Here is a 22,093-nt window from a genome sequence, read left to right on the forward strand (position 1 = left end):
GGATACAAAGTCCCACTCCTTACCAAGAAGCTAGTTTCAATTGATACCTGCTGAGAAGGGAAAGCCAATCTTCTCTGGTGAAGTAATACTGGTGTAGGAACCCCAGCCCAAGAGCAGCTGGCCAGCAGAAAATGGAATCCATGTTTTTGTGTGCTTTTTTTTTTGAAGCTTCTGAATATAATGCTCCATACATAGTGTGGCATCACATGGAACATTTGCTATTATGACTCTGGGAGCTCAATGAACTTCTCTGAAGCAGCCATATTTTTTACAGATCTACAAAGAGCTCAACTTGACCGAGGGAAACATTGTGACTGTAGAAAAGGGTAAATTATTTTTGGGCTGTTCTTGGTGTCTTGTTACCTGCTGCTGCAGCAGGCATGGCACCTCTTACCTTTCAGAATGTTTCCTAAGCTCACCACACTGATCTTCTACCAACCTGGCAGCTGAGAATATGACAGGGACACAACTCAAACCCCCTGCCTGTCTATAGCTCACTAGTCCAGTGACCCTAGTGTGGGTTTTATAAATACACTAGATCATGTATTTTCTTTTCTCTGAATATAAAACTTTCTATGAAGGTGGGCAGATGTCAGATATCTGTAATTGCCCACTTGGGCTAGGAAGGCAGGAAGTTAAAGAACTCAAGTCAAAGCCTCTGCTACACAGCAAATTTGAGGGCAGTCTGTGCTACATTTGTTTCTGTCTTTAAAATATCCATTAAAAGCCTGAGGGGTCAAGTATATCACAAGAAAACCCACAGAATTAACTAACCTGGGTTCATAGCTGCCCATAGAGACTAAACTGACAATCAGGGAGCCTGCATGAGACTGAGTTAGGCCCTCTACATACATGGCAGTTGTGTAGCTTGGGACTTCTAACAATGGGAGCCGGAGCTGACCATAGTGCTTTGGTTGGGTTTTGGGAACTTACTCCTCATACTGGTTCCTCTCGCCTAGCCTCAATACAATGGGGTATTGAGTCCTACCACAGCTTGATATGCCATGTTTTGTTGTCATCCATGGGAGACCTATTCCTTTCTGAACAGAAACAGAGAATGAGTGGATGGGGGGAACAGAATGGAGGTAGTGGTAGGGGCTGGGAGGAGAGGAGGGAGAAGAAACTGCGCTCAGGATTAAAATAAATAAAATTAACTAATAATAAAAGTTGATTAAAAATTACAAATAAATAACAATAAAATAGTGAACTTCCCCATGGTGTAATATGCCATTCATAACCAAGTTTCTGTCCCCAAGTTATAACTACTCACATTTGGTTCAGAACAGACAGATAAGATACAGTTGGTAGTTTCATCTCCACAGCACCTTCTGTATTTCTTTTCTGTTATATCCATCCTGGCATCTATCTCTAATTGAAAACACCCTGAAAAATTTAATGTGCTCTTTCTCTAAAAGCTAGAAAGGCACTGTAAATTCCAACATCATTCAGATCAAGTCTCTAGCTAGAGCATGACAGAGCAGGGCAATGATGTGTGTGACTCAGACAGCTCTGCTGAGGAGGAAACAGCTTGCACGCTGCGCTGTGCTGTTCACAGACATTATCAGCTTGCTTACAAGATTGAGAAACACACCAGGAAACATGTTAATCAGAAGTGTCCTTTACCTACCATATTTAGACCAATTTATTCACTTATATCTATAGTAAACCCACCCTTCTTCGTGCCTTATTCTAGGATGGATCTGAGCATCAATCCCCAAAGAAATATCAGGACAGCTTATTATGAATGCAACAGTCTTGCTGATGATATGACAAAACAAAATATTAACCAGATAATTGTCTACTTGCCATAAAGCCTATAGTGCAAAACAATATATTGTTAAATATTTGGAACATTTTCCATATGATTTTTAAAAAGAATCATCAAGGTAACGTTTCTTTTTCATCTTTCCTTTTCTATTTCCTAATGTCAAAGACAATGGTATAGATTATCCATATATGTATTAGAGAGAAAAAATAGTTATTGTTGTCTTTGTAACTTTTGCAAAGTATTCTACTATGAAAACAAGGGTTTGACTCTGCCTATAGGGAACAAGCACAAAAACATAAATCATATTTTTTGCTAAAAAGACAGCTGAAGGACAAAGGGGATAGTCTTTCTATTAGTTAACCATGACAGGCAATGGTGGAGGAAATATCATGCATAATTCACAAATCATGTGCAAAACAGCAGACATACAAGAGTCCTGTGTCAATGAAGGACTCCAGGCATCCTTGGATTGTGACAAAAGTAGCCAGTCTCTCCCTCAATTCAGAAAGCAAATTGCTAATACTTACCTTGGAGGGCCTGTAAGCTGTGGGTCTGTACAATAATGCAGAGCTGCAGGACCAACTGTGGAGCACTTTCCAGAAAGGTGGCTAGCAGGTGCAGCATGCTCACATCCGCATACTCGTACACCATCCTCCAGTAAAACCGCCACCTGCCACTCTCCCCGCTCTGCCGACTTCGAATACCTAAGTATATTGTGTGCAAATACCTGAGAGGAAACACAGAAAGAGGATAGAGATGAGTGACATCTTGAAATTCCAACTCCTAAGTCATTTTCCTTTGGTACAAGTCAGCATATTCAAGCATGTTCATAGAATGAGGAACTTGGTCACTATTAGAGCACCCACAGTCTCACAGCTCAGTTTGGAGATCACAGTTCTGTAAGTCTCAGCCATCACACTGAATTGCAATATAAAGGTGGGAGGTTTATGCCAACTGTTTTTATTCATAGTTTGAGCAGAGGAAAAGAATACTTTTGCATTTATTTACTGCTATGTTAGTAATGTACTCCAGAACATTAACTACCAGAGAGTAAAGTGTCTTTTATTTATGTACTCTTATATACTTTATTCACTCAGTGAGTTCGTACTGAACACAAGGAGCATCTAATATTTTGTACCCCCCCACCTGAGGAAATATAGACCTGTTGGAGAATTTTGGATAGAAAGGAAAGGAATCTGATTTTCATTTTATCACCATTGGTAACTGCTTGGGAAATAGAAGGCAATAGGTACTAGAAGAAGCACAGGCATTGGACTGAACTATTGGAGGACCCCAACTGGGAGAAGATGCAAGTGGTTCTTGCAGTGGAAAGGCATCTGAGCTGGGGTGTGTCCTAAAGACTTCATGGACAACTTTTGCATTTTGAGGGACCAAATAAATAAATAAATAAATGCACAATGTCATTGCAATTGTCTTTGAATTCCCACAGAAGGCTCCCCGAGTTATTTTATTTCTGGGTCCCATTGGGAGAAAATCATGAATATTCATGACATTTTGTTGCCATGAGTTTAAAGGCTACAATCAGCTTCATGGTCTGTGGTCTTCAAGGACTGGGACTCCTGAAACAAGAAAACATGATTTTCCTACCACTTTGAACTCACAGTAAACCTAATATTATTGATAGGATTCTTCTAGAGAAGAAAACACGTATTTGGTGTATTGGAGTTTCACAAGTATGAGACATAAAATGAAGCCTTCCAACAACACACATATAGAATCCAAATACTTTAAAACCAAGGAGAGTGAGGAAAATTATAACATGTCTTAGGTAGTTTTCCTAGATTGTATTTAGTGTGCTAGGATAAATAACATCAAGTGTAGTAAATTACCTATTTTCTGTGAACAGCTCAACATTGGTACATTAATATTGTACACTCGCCTCCATCTGCAGAAGTCCTTTCCTCTCACAAAGCTGTTTGTGAGTCCCTATTCTGATTCACAAACCGCTCCTACCCTGACTCCATTCTCCATGGCCCCTGGCCTTTGGAAACTTCCAGTCTCCTTTCTGTCTCTGTGAATATCTTTCTCCTAATTATTTAAGTTTGACTGTACATTATCTGTCCATTGACTTGTTTATTTCAATTACTATAATATCCTTAAGGCTTATATCTACACTGTGGTAGGTGTCAAATTCCATTCTGGATAGGAAGTTTTTAAATACATGAGTCTTTACAATATACTACTTGATGTGTCTAGTCTACAAAAGAGTGAAATAAAAAATATTCCTCAATAATTTCTTGTCTATTACAGCCAAAAGTCTTCCACTAGGAGACAGGAGCAGAGGAGGTCATGTGAAGTACAAAGCTAGTGATATACCTGTGCTCTTTATATTTAAAAGTAACTACAGGTGAAGAATATGCATAAGAATTTCACTAAAAATTGGTTACAAAAATATACAATATGAAATCACTTATAGAACAAGAGGGATTGAAGTTCAAGTGCCCAACAGGGTGTGAATCAAAACAGTCTGTTCACTCATTGTACCTTAGGGGTACAGGTCCCAGGACTCCCTTCAGATACCCAAATCTTCAGATGTTCAAATCCCTTACAGAAATCCTGTGCACATCCTCCCCTATCTGGATATAATCTCCTGATTACTCATAACATTTAATATAAAGCAAATGAGAAGTATCAAGAAAGGTGTGTACACATTCAGCTCAGATGTGATTTCCTCCATTTTGGAAGCAATGTTGGTTAAATCTGCAGGAACTTTTCTAGTCTTCCTGAGATTTATCATTTGAATATGCCTATTTCTCTTTGTACTTGTGTCTCTAGGGTTTCCCCACAGATCATTTTCATTACTGACATGAGTTTTTAAAGTGCCAATCCCCAACATGGCTTCTTATATGGACCATGGTAACTAAATCATAACAATCCCCACTTCATATTTTTACTGCAACATTATAGCCTAGAATCATGGGATGGATAAGCTAGAGGGATTTAGGGATCAGTTGCCAGGGCTACAGGATTGAGAAATGAAGAAGGGACCAAGATCCCAGGTATTCTGATGCCAAGACTGTAATCGTTTATCATGTCCATCTGGCTTTAGTAATTCTGAAATTTACCACATATCAGACACAGATATGATTCATTATATTTTCCTGTCTTCTACATGCTTTTGTTGTTATAACTGAGAGAAAATAAGTGTCAAGGTAAAGAATTTTAGATCTAGATAGAATTTGGATTGTGATAGCAGTTCCAGGACTCTGAAAGAATGATATGTTGTCTTAGCCTGACATTTCCATTGTGTAATTTATAAAGGATACTGAAATCTTTAAAAAGAAGATGAGATTATCTGTATAAATTATCTTCTGAGCAGTCAGTAATGTCAGATTCATTTAGAATAAGTCTGTCTCTTTCAGGAGTTAATTGGAGAACAGCAAAGATACCATAAGCTTTGCATTTTCTTATCAGTTATCTTCAGTTATACTCATGTCATCATGCGACTTAAGGATATGTGAGAGCCACCTTATCTCAGGTTTTCTAAATCCAGTAGACAGTCATAGCTCTGTTTCGATCTCCTATCTTTTCACTGGTGTCACATGTAAGCATCTATCTGTCTGTCTATATATCTACTCTGCTCATTCATCTACTATCTACCTATCTATACCTACATACCTACCATTTACTTATCTATCTGCCATCAGTGTACTTATTTAATCTACCATCTATAATCACTATCATCACCATTTTTCAGTAATCTGGTCAACTGAGATGCAGCAGATTACATTATAACTATACATTTATGGCAGGAGATAAAGATGGATAATGGCCAGTGTTTAGAAAATAGCCTTTGTACATTTGAAATAAACAAACAAACATACAAAACCCTTGTTTCTGTGACATCTTTATTAGCATGATCCCACTGGAAAAGTATTTATTCTTCTTGGATTCTATGTGTCCTATACTCTGACTTGGAGTTTCTATAGATGAAATTAGCAAATATGGTACCTCCCTCAAAATTATTGTGAAGGATAGATGATATGGGGTTTCACACTTCTTCCTCATTTATTTTCCAGGTGTGTGGCCCAAAAGGACAAGCAGTCTTCTAGAATGAAGAAACTCATGGTGAAACTTCTATGGGCATCAACATATTATGGATGTTATAGCTATATAGACAGATAAAAATACATATATACACATTTCTATTATATATGTATATGACTCATTAAAAGGAAAAGGTGATTTGTTTGTTTCTGCTCCTGACTAGAAATTTTGTTTGTGGTCATATTTATTCAACCATGGAGTCTAACAGTGTTTCTGTCAGGGTGTATCCTTTGGATGCTCTTCCAAAGGGGAGAGCTTTTCACCTACCATCCTACAGAGAAACAGGAGGCTCTAGGTTTTTTTAATAAGTTGATAATCTAAGTTGAGCTTCATGTCAGGTGAAGAAAGGGAGCTCACTATGTTTACTTTTTGAGAATAAACTTCTGAATCCCTGTTGGTTAAAGAACATACATCCTAGAGGATAGTGTTGGCCAGGGACAGTCGTAGTAATGGAAGCCTCATTTCTTTTCTGATACTCATAGTACGGCAGGATGGACTCACAAGAATCATACTTATGGCTATAATTTGCTTGGCATAATTACCAAAGAGCACCATTTAAGCAGGAACAAAGTTTGAAAGCTTTGCCATCAAGGATGAATTCCTTTTGAACCTAAGGGTAGATTAATCAGCATGGGTCTTTCGTCACTGCCACTGAAAATGCTCCTCAAAAGCCCTCTTTGAATTATAACTGTGTCATCTACATCTTTGGAAGGACAGTCATGGACACAGCATTTGCCTTTCTTAGAGTAGGACTCGGTCTTTCTCCAACTGGGTAGCTATCATTATTTATTCCAAGGGAAGCATGTTAATGGAAGGTGTAAGTTTTATTACACTATCAAAGACCATCAGCCATTCTGCACCAGTTTTCTCAACATAATCTCAAACCAGCAATATTTCACTTTCCTAATTGTTGAAGATGTTTCCACAAATACACTAATAAAGACATGAGTATGTAACCTACTCCTACCACAACACAGATAACATCAAATCGCTGGGCATTCTGAAAATAGAAACTGCATTGAAACTCCTAGCTCCTTTTGATCAACAATTTTCAAGTGGAAAAAAAGCACAATGGAGCGAAGTATGGTGTCAAAGGTCCATAACCTTCTAGTCTACTCAAGAGACTGAGGTAGCAGTATCACAACTTTAACTCTGACCTTCACTACAGAGTAAGTTTAAATTACCCTGGGCAACTTAGTAGATCCTTTCTCAGAAAATACAGTTTTAAAAAGAGAGTTGGAGTATAGCTCATTGGTAGAGAGATTACGTAGTACAACACGTTTCTAAATTGAGTCTCCATTACTGGTAAAACTTCAGACTGAAACACAATACAACAAATGTGACAAGCTGGGGGAGTGGGTTTTCCCCAAGCATTTGGTTTGTGAAGCATTACATAGATAATATGTGATTCATTTAAAATTTCATGAGATTGAGTATAATACATATATAACTCATGTTTCAGGTGGCCCTTATATAAGATTTGATCACGTGTCCTATTAGATTCTGATATATGCATAATTGAATCAGGAATAGCTCTAAATATATTAGGCATATACATGCTAAGCCTGAATTCTTTCACTAACTTGTGGCACATTAAGTAACTTAGCTGCTAGCGGGTGTTATTTTTGTTGCCTGCAAAATAGAGTAAAATCTGGTCAAAGAAGGCTTAGATATACAACACTAATAGACAGCAATCTCAGAAAGTGCTACTTTCTTCTGTCGTCTGACTACAGACTTTACTGAGTAGAGGTATGTTAATGAGAACTGTACAACCTGTGCAATAATTTGCTACCACAGCAAGTTCTGCACTGGCATCCTAAGGCACAACCACACTGTATACAAGGAGCTCTGACTCACACCTAGGCTCCTGACACTATCTCCTTCTATGTTGCCATTGTCACAATGCCTGACTGCTCCACCTTTCATCAGCAGCACAAAAACTCTCCCCAAATAATTAGCAGTTTGCAGTGTCCTTCTCAGAGGGCAGGCTGTGAATATTCAGTGTGGAGACAGGGAGAGAGCTTCAGGATCTTCCTGGAAATCCTTGACCCTGACAACTGTTTCCTCTCTGCACTAGCCATGTTTTCTCTCCAAGAGGGCTACAGTGCTTCTCCAAGTCCCCAAGCTTTGGCTCGCTCTGCATACAGCCCACCCCAGGCTGTATTTCAGTCTCCTTTCTCTCCCACCAGATAGAAAAATAGTTAGAATTAATTTGGGTTTCAAAGAAGAACACAGATCTGATGAAGGCTATGTTGCATGGTGTGCACCCTTGTCTGCTTGTACAATACAGGCAGTTTGTATTTAATAGAGATTATTTTTATTGATTTCAAATGTATTTTGTGGAAATACAATTCATCTATGGTATAAGGCTATTTTTGTTTTGTTTGATTTTCAGGCGTACTTCCTACATAAAGATACCAGTTATAAAAATAGTTCCCTTTCATAAATTCCCAGAACTTAGAGGCAAAAATAATGAAGATTTTTCTCTGATAAGTAATTTCTCTTGTAATGGGCAGTGTGATTACCCTGTGTGGGACAGCTTGGAAAATCTAACTGAGCTAGCTGAAGAAATTCCTGAATGTGGAAGGGAGGTTCTACATCCACACATGATGCTTCATAATGATTTTAGCTATATCTCTGATAATAAACAGCATTTATTATCATTTTTATTACTGAGTAAAGTTCCTGGTATGTAGCCCAAGCTGCCCCAGATTTGAAGTTCACCTGTCTTCACTTTCCACATGTTGTGGCTGTAAATGTATACCACCATGTCCATTCCAAAGTCACTCTTTTTTTCTAAAGTACTTCTTTGCAATGATATTTTAAAAGAAAATATGTGTTAAAACTGAAAATAGAATCCTGAAACAAATACAACAGTGACTGTTGTTTGATATTGGCATGGTAGCTGCTGTAATCAAAGCCCTCAAACAGTTGTGTTCATTGGCAGAAATGCTTAGCTGTACTTTAAAAATGAGGCTATTGATATTTATTCAGGATATAATCAGAGCCTTTGTTCTAAGCCTGGTTTGACAGATCTTATGACAACCAGAAAAGACTGTCTGTGTGTCTGTCTCTGTCTCTGTCTCTTTCTCTATCTGTCTTTGTCACTGTCTCTATCTCTATATGTCTGTCTGTCTCAGTCTGTATGTTTCTCTCTTTCCAATTATATACAATGCTTTCTTCTTTTAAAAAATTAAGATTTTGTTTCTCCAATAGCTCCATAGCACTTGATGTTAGCAGACCTATGGCATGTATCATTTTTAAACATAACTGAAAACCAGTAGTCCTGGGGCACCCGACTCACCACATCTACATTTGAACAAGTAGGCAGGAGGGATGGGAAGGGTAGAAAACATGGGCTTCTATATGTCAAAAGGTCCTGGTGCCTTGTATGGGTTCTGCAAGAAGATGAATATCATAGGCTTGATTTTGCCAGCAAAGAGCCAACTTGCAGCTGCTTAAAATTTGAGGGTGTCTACATCCATACTATTTTGAATGTGCCAGATCTTGCTTGAATGGTTCAAGCTACTTAGGTCCAAGGGCAATGATTTTTTTTTTTTTTGGTTTTTCGAGACAGGGTTTCTCTGTGGCTTTGGAGGCTGTCCTGGAACTCGCTTGGTAGTCCAGGCTGGTCTCGAACTTACAGAGATCTGCCTGCCTCTGCCTCCCCAGTGCTGAGATTAAAGGCGTGTGCCACCAACGCCCGGCGGGCAATAATTTTTTAATGAGGCTTTTTAACTTCCATTGGAATTGAAGTTTAATTTTAATAAGTATGTATTCACTCATTCATCTTTGGAGAAGAAATTAAAACTGTTTCTTTTCAAAATCACAGCAGAGCTAGACAATATAAATATAGTGCTGCTAAAAGACAAGGAGAAAGGACCCCTGAGTCGGAGCAGACGGGTCGAAGTAACTGATTGCTTGTGACCAGAAGTGGTAGCTTGTGAGCATCGTGCTCTCCGTTGGTATATTAGGAGCCTAGCGGAGTTTATTGCCCATGGAGGTCATCAGCCATCCCCTGAGAAGCAAAATGCAAAAGGAAGAAGAAGTTTCTTTCTTCTCCAAGCTCTTAATGATTGGCTTAGTCTGGAGTTTACCATAGGTCTCCTCTGATTGCCTAATCTCCAAGACTCACTGAAACACTCTTGAAGGGACTCTGGTCAGTTCAAGCATGGTGAGCTTGGCTCTGGCAGGTCTTGCTCTTCTCCCCTATTCCCTCTGCCTCTGTAAAAACCATTAGATGACATTCCTGAAGGTCTGTTCCCTTAACTGGCTATTTTTTCCTCCTGAGGCTGACTGCCAAGGTGCAGCTATCAAAGTGTTATAGTCCAGCAATCAAAAGTCCCTTTTGGCTAACCTAACTAACATACCCAGTTAAAATTGAGCACCTCATTCTAACACAGGGTTTCCCCTCGTACTGTTATAAACTGCCATGTGCCGTGTCTGTCTCCTCTCTCTCCAGTGGCAGTCCTTTGTCTTCCCCCCACCCCACATGTCAAATATCCTGGCCCCCTTTCCCTGGTTCCTTTCTCTTTCTCTGCTCTTGTCTCTTATTCCTTGTTTCTTATCCCCTGCCCTCTATAACTCTGGAATCAAATAAATCTCCTTTGTACTGAGAACTGGGTCTTGGGGGTCAGGAGCTGATACTTTTCCTTGCAACTCTGAGGTATGAGTTTGTGAGATGTGATGTTAATTCATTAGAAAGGAAGCACACACTCATTGTACTGACTTTTCACTTAGCCTGCTTGCCTTATACCTGGAATTTTCCTGGAAATATCTCTACATAACATGGCATAAAGTTTAACCCATAGTTATTTTCTGATAATATTTGTGGATCAGCCTGTGTTCTCAACTGTTGTAATACTCCAGAGAAAACTGTCAGACTAAAAATGGTTGTAGGAATTTGACAAATGGACTGTGAAAAGCAATGTGTTAATCATAGCAGGGTTTGGATGGTTCCCCAAGCTAAACACTACAATTTCTAGTCTTTGCAGGAAAAACTCAGAGCCTTGGTGGTTTCCTACAACAGTAGTTACTATAAAGATTTCCACCCCCTGCTAGGAGGTGTCCCTAAAAATAAAAGTCCTGTATTTTTTTATTTATTCATTCTTTAGTAGCATTTACTGAAACAAATACTGGAATATTGGCATTCTTTTAGCACATGAAACATGTTCTTGTTTGTTAGGGGGAAGACAAGTATGGTGGTATATTATTTATGATATAATAAAGATTGTCTGACGTATTAGAATGCAAAGTCAGCCACACTAGTTAGCTATAGAAGGTAGGCAATAGTGGCACATACCTTTAATCTCAGGACTCAGGATGTATCTTTGTGAGTTCATGGCACACAAGAGTAAATTAGTCTAAAAGATTAACAGAATTTATGCCTTTATTCCAGCCCTGCCATCTGAGATTTATTCTCCAATCACACCAAGGAGAGGCAGCAGTCTGAGGCTTGGTGGAGAGCTCATGCAGACAGTATCAGCTCTATCAGTCTGAGGTAGAAATAATCTAAATGCCTAGGATGAAATAAGTCAGGAGTAGGGCAAGGAGTGTTGAGGTACTTTCTGGTTTAGATGTGGAGCTGGGGAAATTCAATGGAAAGATTTAGTCTTTGTTGAAATCTAGAAGCTGGGAAGCAAGTCCTCTCCATTTGAAACCTGAGCAGAGCATGCTAGGCAGAGGATAAGGAGTAGATACGCTACACCAGAAGCAGGTCTTCCTGTAGGGAAGCTCCTTAAGACAGAAGGTAAACAAAGAAAAGCCTGAGATCAGACCAGGTGCCTCAAGGCAGGGAGCCTGGTTGAGATGCCTGGAAGAGGTATAGACCAACTGAATCACTTAGAACAGGCTCTTCAACCTGTTGGGCTACCTGCAGGCTGCACAGTATATTCCAGGCTCCCAGTTTTTGTGAGCTATTACCTGTGCTGAGGTGGACTTTGGTGATGCAGTTGACTGAGTTATTTCTGCTCATGTAAGTATCCCTCACCCATATTTCTGTAAGTAACCCCAACAAAACTCACTGGTTCACCAAGCTGGACTTTGGTGTTGTCTGTACTTTATCTAGTGTAACTAGACATGTGTGTAGCATCTCCCTAGGAAAAGTTTCATCTCAGAACACAAGTGAAACAGTTTCACAATTTGAAAGATAAGAGACATGACAGGCTCATCATTTCAGGAAAGCCTGCAGAAGTTGTTTGGAAAACACATAAAGGAAAGCAAATGTGGAGTTCAAGAAAATGCTGTGGTATCATGACATGTGCTAAGTGCTATTTGCTCCTGGATAGTACTGTGAGGAAGAGGCCATGGTAGCAGCATGGGGAAGAGGCCATGTTGGGTCTCTAAAGTTTGTTCTGACATGCTGGAAAATGAAATACCATTAGCTGAGACTGTTTAGATGAGTGTTAGCAAGTGACAGCTCTAGACCTTTACACTTGCAATGTCTCTTAAGTACTGGAGCAGATACTTGGAGTGAGCATTTGGATTTAGGAGTTTGAATGGAGGCCTAATCTAAGGGGCAGTGTTTGGGCATTGCAGCACTTAAAACTTTAATACAAGACCAAGCAGTCATATTTCTATTTCTACCCTAAATAAATTTGATGGGTTTGTGTCACCAACTAAGAGAGCTTTACTATTGTGGCTAATTTTTAATGTTAACTTGCCACAAATTAGAATCACTTGAGTAGGAAGCCTCATCTGAAGAAGTGAACTGATTACCTCAATTGAAGGAAGATGATCCACCACATTTGTGGGCAGCACCTTCTGGTAGAGGAATGATGGAGGGCGATTACTGTTGCATGTTTGACCTTCCTAGCTTCAGAGTTTATTTTCCTTGTTGCAGCTGCAGCTAATTCCATTAATTGTGTCAGAACCAGAGTTTCCAGATGTCTATCCTAGAATAAAGATCAGTGGGAACTTCCAGGTTTTCAGTGACAGATTGAGACCGCTGAGGCACCCAGGCTTGTATGACCTGATTGTCAGCCTTCTCAGTGAGGGACAGCTCCTGAAGGACTGCTCCAAAGATTGAGACAACCATCCTGGTGGAATGATTAGCTGCTACGTTCTTAGTCAGCTGTTGTGCCGTTTTAATGTAAACTGACTTAATCAACTCATATATATATATATGTATGTATATATATATGTATGTATATATATATATATATTCCAGAGATTCTGTTCATCTAGAGCATCCTGACTCATACAACTACTAAAAGCATCATGCCCAAACACATCAGGTATCTCCTATGAACAGGAGATCCAGCTTTTCTTGGAGAAGTATAGATATTGGTATACTACATGTCAAGGCCACGAGTGGAGGTTAGCTATCTACCCATGAAGATACTAGATTTTCAAGCTTGGAATGTTTTGTGATTCAAATTATATCAACTTGGTAAACTTTCTACAGCATCTAAACAAAGATGGTGTTTTGCCTACCTTTCCCTGGGTATGCTGGTAAAATTGCTAGCCTGAGAAAAATCTTTTTAAAGTAATCAGTTGTGTCAGGACAGTACCATAATTAGAAAATGAAGAAAGGAAATTGAGAATCGAAGGGTTTCTTCCTGGCAAGTACTGAGATACTGGTGCCTGGCTCATGGCCCCTTCATATTCATATTCTGAGAATTTTGTGTGAGTCTATATGCAAGGCATCCTGAAAGGAGTTTGAGTTGATGCCCAGGGCACAACACTCTTCAACAGGCTCACAGAAATGGTCAGACTATTGCTCCATCCATCAGATGATATGACTCTGATAAATATTAGCTAATAGCACTGAGAGTACCCAAGGGTCTTAAGTTCTAACTGCTCACGGCGCTGTCATTGCTTTTCTCCATGCTTCTTTTCATAAAATGACCTTCAAATAGATGTCTTGTACACAAATTTTTATAATAATTAATTATAGACTTCCAGAAGCACAAAATGGTGTACTTTCTCCCTTTGGACACAGTGTTCTCTTTGACATTGTCACTGCAAATTGTATTTTGATTCTTCAGAGTCTCTAGTATCAGGTCTACTGTCAGTGGTTTCTCATTGCATTGAGATGCTGGTGTCATTCATACAGAATACTTTCCCTGGGTTCTGCATGCTCACAGTTCTCCTGAGAGATGGTTCCATTCACATAAGGCCCAAGAACCTCCCTCTAGGTTAACTCAAGATTACCCAACTGCTATCCATTCCATTCTGAAGTTTCTATTTTATTCACTCAGTGAATGTAAAAAGTCTTGATTCTTGATGATTTCTAAGTAATGGGTAACAAAGAGGCTTACTTGTGAAACATGACTCTGATCCATTGTGGGTAACTGCTGAGGATTCTGGGACATCCATGGAGCTCCCCAGCACCAGAGAGTAACACTGCCCATTGATGAGCAGGAGCTAGTGCAGCAGGAATTGGCTTGACTCACCTTTGTGGCATTTAGTCTTCACTCTCTTATGTTGTCAGCTCTTTAAAATAGTAATACAATTGCACAGGCCTTCCTTCTCCTTCATGTTTATCTAATTAGTCTAAATCTTGATTTAATAATCAAAATTTAAGGTTGAATTATGAAATTCAAAGGTACACACATGCTCATATACACATGTACAGTGCTAAGAACAACTTAACACTATACACCATGTAAGCAGATTGGAAATTATACTTTTGTCGACTGATCACAGTTACATGAATGTACAACGGAATATAAAGGGTTTTACTTTTTCTTTGTATTCCGCTATACAGACCTCCCTGACAGTTCTCTGTCCTTTTATGTTATATGCATATTATTATCAAGTAATATCTCCTCAATGATTTTCTTTAGATTCACAAAATCAAAAAAGAAGGGCTATGAACATGAAGTCTTTCAGGTTGTAGTCTGAACTGTTCCTGTCATTTGTGTTACATTTGTCACTGTACTATGGATTCAATTCATCAACATCAATTAAGGCTTGAATTTTTTTGTAGATGATATAGGAAAATAACTTGATTTAGTGGATGACTTTTATTAATAAGAATAATAGCAAAAGCTATAAAACACTGGTAAGTTTTTTCCTGAACTTCTATTGTATATTTTGGAAAAGTGATTCATGGTGATGTGTTAAATATTAAAATTAATGTAAGATTAATTTAAATTTACAGGGCAGCTTTTCTTAATTCACTGTCTAGCACACAATTTTTAGCAAGCTGTATAAATAACAAAGACTGCCTACATCCTTCTGTTGTTTCACTGTGGCCCAGTATATTAAAATTAAACTTGCTAAAATTTTAAAACATACCACCCAGACTTAGACATCAACTTGGCATAGACTACCTGCTGATGGAAGCCCCAGGAACTCGTCTCAGCAGTGTGGACCTGGATATTCTCAAAGTTTGTTGTGTCACTCAGCTTTCCAGATGAGCATACACGATCAAGCATTGGGAATCCAGGGTGATGTTCTGTCTAACAGATAGATGGGGGAAATTATCAGGCCTCTCAAGCATTATAGAGGTGGTGTAATCCAGTCCCTCTGATTTATGAGGAGCCATCAACATGGGAAGGTTAGGTCATGTATGAAGGTAAGCAGGAAGTCCATGCTACCTCTATATAGCTAGTCCAAATCCATGTCCTACTAAACTTGGAAGCTTATGTTGCCAGTTCAGGAAAACATGTATTGCCCTTGCCAAAACAGGAATTTGCCCTTCTTCCATTAAAATTATATTTAAGTACAGATTATCTTGCTCCCACACCAAACCTGATACACAGGATAGAGGCACCACTCAAGTGTTGATTTCAGGCAAGCAAGGCTGTAACTGGGTTGTGGGTCCTAACACCAACTTATCTTCTAGGTAGTGGCTTGGGAGACATCTCACTCCATGTATAGCTCAGCTTTATCTGGAACAACCTTAAGCATCATCTGAGGAGTCTTAACTTTGGAACCCGATAACAATCAAAGATGATTTTTCTAAGTCAAACCACAGAGTGTAGCTTCTTGGTACTTTTCACTGTATTGTATCATGCTTCCCAGAACCTACAGTACTCTCTCCATCTTCTATCCAGCCATTTGCCGAGTCTTGCATGGGTATAATCTTACAGTACCTTGGCACTGTGGCCTCTTCTGCTCTTTTGTTTGAGGACTTCTTAGAAACCAAATGTTAACCCAGTAACTGACCAGCGGGGGTGACAGAAGCTTTTCTTCCCTCTCTCTGCTGTGTGTCTCCCCAGTTTTGCATGGTAATGACCAGGTGGGCTGTGTGCTATGGGCCGACTTTCCCTCCCCACTTTTCCTCTACTCCCACTCTCTGTAACACCCAAAGTAAACCAAATCTCTGCTTCTGTCTGGCTCCTGCTTTGTAGGGACACAGGCTAAGATGTCTGCCGTCAGTGAACCTGCAGCTTTGTTCTTCTCAGGAGCTTTATGGGAGGGGTAGTAAGGAAAACAGCAGTCATCCAGGTTAAACATGCGAATTTTAAAAAATCGGGAGTACAATTAGCACTTTGCACATGAGATACCTCTTCATTTTTAAGTGAAAGTATCTCTCACATCTGTGGGGCTTTCCTTTTCTGTTTGCCTTTGCATTTTTAAACTTAATGCTCAGCTCACTGAACCGTACAGTGCACGTCAAGTTCTGTGCAGCTCTGAGGCTCACCTTTGTTTGCCAGAAGTGAGGGTGGGAGAAAAAAACAAGAGACACGCTATTCATAGCAAAAGGAAGATGTTTCATATTTCACACAGCAGTGAGGCATCCGTTCTCACCTGTTGGACTTTCTCACAACACAGTGAGATAATCAACCTCTCTTTTCTGTCAATAATAATAATAATGATAGCAATAATAATAATAACAAAACAAACTGTTGTCCTATTCCCAGGAGGACCATGGGATACAGAGCTAGGGAAAGCTAACAACTTCTTTGAGAAATCCTCCACCTCATATATTTCACTAATGGTTTTGGATTAGGCAAACATTTCACAGTCACACCCTTATATCTACCCATTTTTTCCTGCCCCTGTCACCACTATATGTAAATTCATTCCCTCTCATCTCTATCCGATTGTCCCTGTCACTTTCATTGCCTTTTTTTCTCTCTCTCCTCACCTCAAATTTTAATATGACCTGACTACATATTTTCACTTTTCTCGGGTATAAATCAACAAAAAGAAGTGAAAAAGTATAGTATGCTATATTTCTGAGTCAAGTTTATCACATATTTAGGAATGTGATTATTAGGTGAAAAACGTGGTCTTTAACCACTAAACATCTAAAGGCAAGCTGAGTTATACACACACCTCCTGAAATGAAGAGCAAGCCAAGCATGAATTAGTCACTGGGATTTTTGAATATAGCTTGGTCACAGAAGTCTTGTGTTGATATTTCTAGGAAGTATAATTTCTTTCCTAGTGATCATGTTGGTGGGAGGGGCCATGGACATCCATCTCAATGAGGAGGATGTGGTGTAGCATTGCTATGACTCACAATGTAAGGATAGGCTTGGGATGGGTAAGACAGGACTGGGGAACCTTGGAAAATGACTGGCTCTGGCCTTGTGTAGAATGCAAATCCAGCTGAGTGTGCTACAGTATGTGTCCTGGCTTTGCTTGGAACTTGGGTGATGCTCTTGGCATCTTCTGTGAACAGACTTTAGGTTGAAGGGAATCCAGCTGGCAACATTCAGGAGGCTGAAGTCATGATACTTTCTAATGTCTGGATGTGGGAGGGAAAATCAAACATCTCAAGGCGATTGAGAAAGCTGAAGACATTATGCAAACATTGCTCAATTACTGGTGACATTTTTGGGACACTTAGAGACAACAAGAATTGCTCTTTCCTCCTTCAGTATGTGTCATCCAAGGAATGATAAGCTTCAACCTGAAGCCTACATGTGACAAGTTCAATGGACAGAAACTGGAATGGATGTTCTCCTAAGGTTTGGATGATACTATTGCCACACCATGCTTGCATTTCTATTGCAAAGCTGTGTCTCATTTTCTGCTGCTGGGAACCCTATGACTTTGGCAATTGGCATCCTATTTTTGCTGGCTCAAAGGTCAGGCATACTTCTTTTTCTCTATTTAAAATGTCACAGAAGTCAAAGTTATTATGGAAAATATTTGTTTTCCCTCACATATTTGCTACAATCCTATGTCAAACATAGCTCTTTATGTCTAAAGAATGTTAATTTAAGATGAACACAATCACTGAAAAGGAATTTTGCTACATTTATTTTTTATTAAAGGAGATAGTTCTACTTGATTGCAAGGTCTTGTTGAAGAATGGTTCTGGTGAAATATAACCTTAAGGTTATTTAAACTGACAATAACCTTAATTATGATGCACTAGAGAAGCTCACAAAAGTTCAGTATGACCTCCCAGCTACCTCCAGCAATGAATAGATGATACTGTTGGTTAGAAATTGAAGGGAGCGCTCTCTTAAACACAATGCTTTATTATTGGTTCTGCTAAGGACAGCTCTTTTCCTTCATTCTCTTAATTCAGGGACAGTATGAAAGAGGTCTTAGAAACAAGAAACGGATTTCTGTTTTGCTTTCTTTAAAGCAAAATGGATATTTGTAAAAAAAATTGTACATGTTTTGTTTTTTTTCTAGATGGGAGAGAAACCTAACAAGTTCAGTACAACCACCCTGCCATAATGCTCTATTTAGATGAGGGTGCTAATGATGCCCCTGCTCGTCTCTTGTATCTCCTGCCTTAATCTGTTTTTGCTGCTATAACAGAATTCCCAAGACTAGGTAATTTGTAAAACAAAAGTCTTACTTTGTTATATGATTCTGGAGGCTAGCTAGGATGTCCAAAATCTGTCAACCTCATCCAGTAAGGGCTGTTTCATTGTGGGATGTAGAAATAAAGACGTTTGTGCAGATAAGACTAACCATTAGGATGAGCTCTGTGACAGCCCACTCTCACAACAAATCCAGTCATGAATAAGTATGGACCTGGCCAGTGTCCATGGTCCTGGCCAATATTTCATAAAGCTTATTTCAAACTTGTCTCACAAATTGCAGTAATGTTTTTATTCTCATGTGGTGGAATCAATACAATGTGCCTCAAATACTTGAGACTTGATTTATAATCTCATTGATCAAGGCACAAAAACAGTGCAGGCATGCTCATGGTCTTAGTACTTTAACTAGTGAATGGCTTGAACAGAATGTGTATCAGAGTAAAATAGATACACATAGGATTGCTACACATTGAGGATAAAGGAGTTACTGGGGTTAAAACTTGGACATATAGTATTGAATGAATAAAGCATATTGAAAAAACATACTTGGAACATGGTTGTGTCAGTGGTGAGGGACAGACACACAAGTTTACATCAACCTTAGTAACCTGGGTATATATTCTAATCCTTCAGGGATATGAACTCAGGCCAAATGCAGGATTTCTGGCTTCAGTGCAAAAAAAGCATTTCTGTGCTTGCCAGTTTTAAGCAGATAGTGAAGTATTATTAAAACTATTTTAATATAGATTGAAGAGAGTTAAGAGAAAGAGAAGTGCTCACAGAGGAAGACACAGCCAAGTGGTGCCGCATGAGAGACATACCCAACTGTGTCAATGCAATTTCCCAGGTTTTCTATATTGCTTGCATTTAATTTATACAAAATTCAAAAACAGTGATAAATGAACTAATCAATTGCTTTTCTCAGTGATACAATACAAAGTGATAAATATTATAAGAATAATAATTTTAAGAAAGTTATTACTGTAGGGAAAAGCAAGATGGGATTTGAAAAGTAAGAAAGATTTTAAGACTATGAGTATAGTAATTAATGACTTAACACAAGTAACATCATCTGGAGAGAAGGAATCTTTACCAAAAGAATGTCTTCATAACAGTGGCCTATAATAATTCTGTAGGGCATCTGCTTGATTGATGATTGACTTGGGAGGGCCCAGCCTATATTGAATGGTGTCACTCTAGGAAGGTGGTCAAAAATGTATAGGAAAAACAAATAACTGAGCAAGATAGGAGGAGCAAGCCAGTAAGCAGCATTCCTCTATGGCCTCTGCCTCGGCTCCTGCCTCCCAGTTTCTACTGTGTGAGTTCCTGTTCTGATTTCTATCAGTGATGGACTCTGATGTGGAACTGTAAAGCTAAAAAATAAGCCCTTTCTTCCCAAGCTGTTTTTGGTCATGATGCCTTATCACAGCAATAGAACCCCCTCTACCTCTACACACACACACACACACACACACACACACACACACACCACCACCACCACCACCACAACAACAACAACAATAACAACAAATGATACATTCATAAACATATATTGAATCATTGAACTTTATCTACATAGTCATTAAAATATCTTTTCAACATTAAAGAATTAAGAAGTCTGGGGACAGAGATGGATGAGCAGTTAAAAAGGCCCTTGCTATTCTCACAGAGGACTTGAACTTGGTTCCAAGCACCTCTGTGGGCAGCACCTCCATGTGGCGGCTCATAACTGCCCATAACTCCAGATCTAGGGATTTGATACTTCCTGCTAGTCTTCCCAGGCACCAGCCCTCATTTGCACATGCCCTCACCTTCACACACATAATAAAAACCACAGTTATGATGGGTGGATGGAGAAGAATGAGACTATAAGGAAGACAGAATTGTGAGAAGGGACACGGTGGTGTCACAGAAGTCAAGGCCATGCATCCCAAATGCAGCCCTTAAATAAAAAAAAGGACAGAAAAAAAAGTTCAATGGGAAGTCAAAGGATTCCATTATGCCTTTCATCTGTAGAGCAAGGTGTTCGTCCTGACACAGTTCCTGTGCTAATGGAGTTGACTTGATCAAAGACTACAGTAGTGTCCAGTAAAATTGGCAGTCACATGAGGCAGTGGCCCTGATTTCTACCAGATATGTTTGTTCTGATAGAAGCATTTTGGCACTCAGTGGTGTCCATTTGCTCTGGTTCACCTGAGGAGTTGGGTTCATACAGGATGGAGACCTGTTAGTTGCAGTGTCTAAGACACTGAAGGAGTGTCTTAGAAAGCAAAGATCATGAGGTATTTGAGGGTAACAAAGAAAAGGGAAGACAGTTCTTTCATTCGAGGACATTGTGGCTACCTTGTTTCTATAGTATCTTTCAGTCAAGGACATTGTGGTTACCTTATTTTTTTATAGTTCTTCATCATAACCAACTCTGAGTCCTCAGCAGTTGACACTGAATGTTTTTTTGTTTTTCTAATGTTTTTAATTTTATTCACCTTTATTCATGTATGAATGCATTGTGTGTCATGTTCCTGCCAACCTTCATTGAATCTCTCTTTCCCAGCCAGCCATCTCCCTCATTTCATGTTTCTTTTGATGTGTACTTAATCTCCTTGTGCCTCTTAGGCTCAGGAAGACAATCAAATATTTTGGCTTTTTCCCCAACTGAAATTATTTGTTGCTTGAATGGACAGTTAAATCTGTTGTTTAGCACAGGAAAAGCACAGCTTTTCAGCCACTGTGTTTTCAGTGACAAATAAGGCTTTCTGGACTGGCTAGCCCAATAGAACCCATTGAAAGCCATGGCTACTGGGCTATTAAGCCCTTGCATTCTGTAGTAGATGGCACAAGGAGAATGAGTGCTAAAATGAATGTGGAGATGGGAGAAGTCAAGTTTCGTCTTTTCAGTAAGAAACTGAGAGTGGAGGTGTGTATATAATGACTCCCATTAGACTGCATCTTTGTTCTGCTCTATCATTGGGTGCTACCTCCTCCTAGCCAACCTGCTTGGCTGGGAAGCACAGGTTCTACAGCATGAAACCATAAAGACATGGAATTTAACTCTACCACCGCTTATCTGGGAAAACAAGGTGATTATTTTTAGGTCTAAAATATATATATATATATATATATATATTTCTTAGGATTATAAAACCAGAAGAGATGAAAGTAGTTCTTCCTTTGGCACTTTTGTGGTGTGTATTATGTATGTACTGTGTTCCTACGGGGGTATTTTTCAGAGTGTCTGTTAGATACCCAAATTCACGAATGCAGAAGTCTCATCTATAAAATAACATTGTATTTGAATAAAACTTGTGAATATCCTCCTGTACACTTTTAAATCAACTCCAGGTAGTTCAGATACCTAACACAGTGTAAATGCTTTTACAACTCATTATTTTTTTAGGGAATAATGACCAGTAAAGACATCTGCCTATGTCCAGTGTCGATGAATATTGTTTTAAAATATTTCTAATTTGTTGACTTTGCTGACATGGAATTCACAGATATGAAGAAAAATTTGCATATTATACAGTTTGAATTTTAGTGTAATGCACTCCAGCAGTCTATAAGCTCTTTAGGG

The 22,093-nt window shown here is 39.1% G+C and overlaps 1 protein-coding gene across 1 annotated transcript in view; it reads right to left on the reverse strand.

Annotated features, from left to right (window-relative positions):
- The window catches only part of Xkr4 (XK related 4), a 375,247-nt gene that overhangs the window by 146,852 nt on the left and 206,302 nt on the right, over positions 1-22,093 (reverse strand). Inside the window, exon 2 of the mRNA XM_005085925.4 lies at positions 2,296-2,495. Coding sequence (XP_005085982.1) covers positions 2,296-2,495 — 200 coding nt within the window. The remainder of the gene's footprint in view (positions 1-2,295; positions 2,496-22,093) is intronic.

The sequence above is a fragment of the Mesocricetus auratus genome, unplaced genomic scaffold, assembly GCF_017639785.1.
Source record: "Mesocricetus auratus isolate SY011 unplaced genomic scaffold, BCM_Maur_2.0 Super-Scaffold_6730, whole genome shotgun sequence".
NCBI classification, from domain to species: Eukaryota; Metazoa; Chordata; class Mammalia; order Rodentia; family Cricetidae; genus Mesocricetus; species Mesocricetus auratus.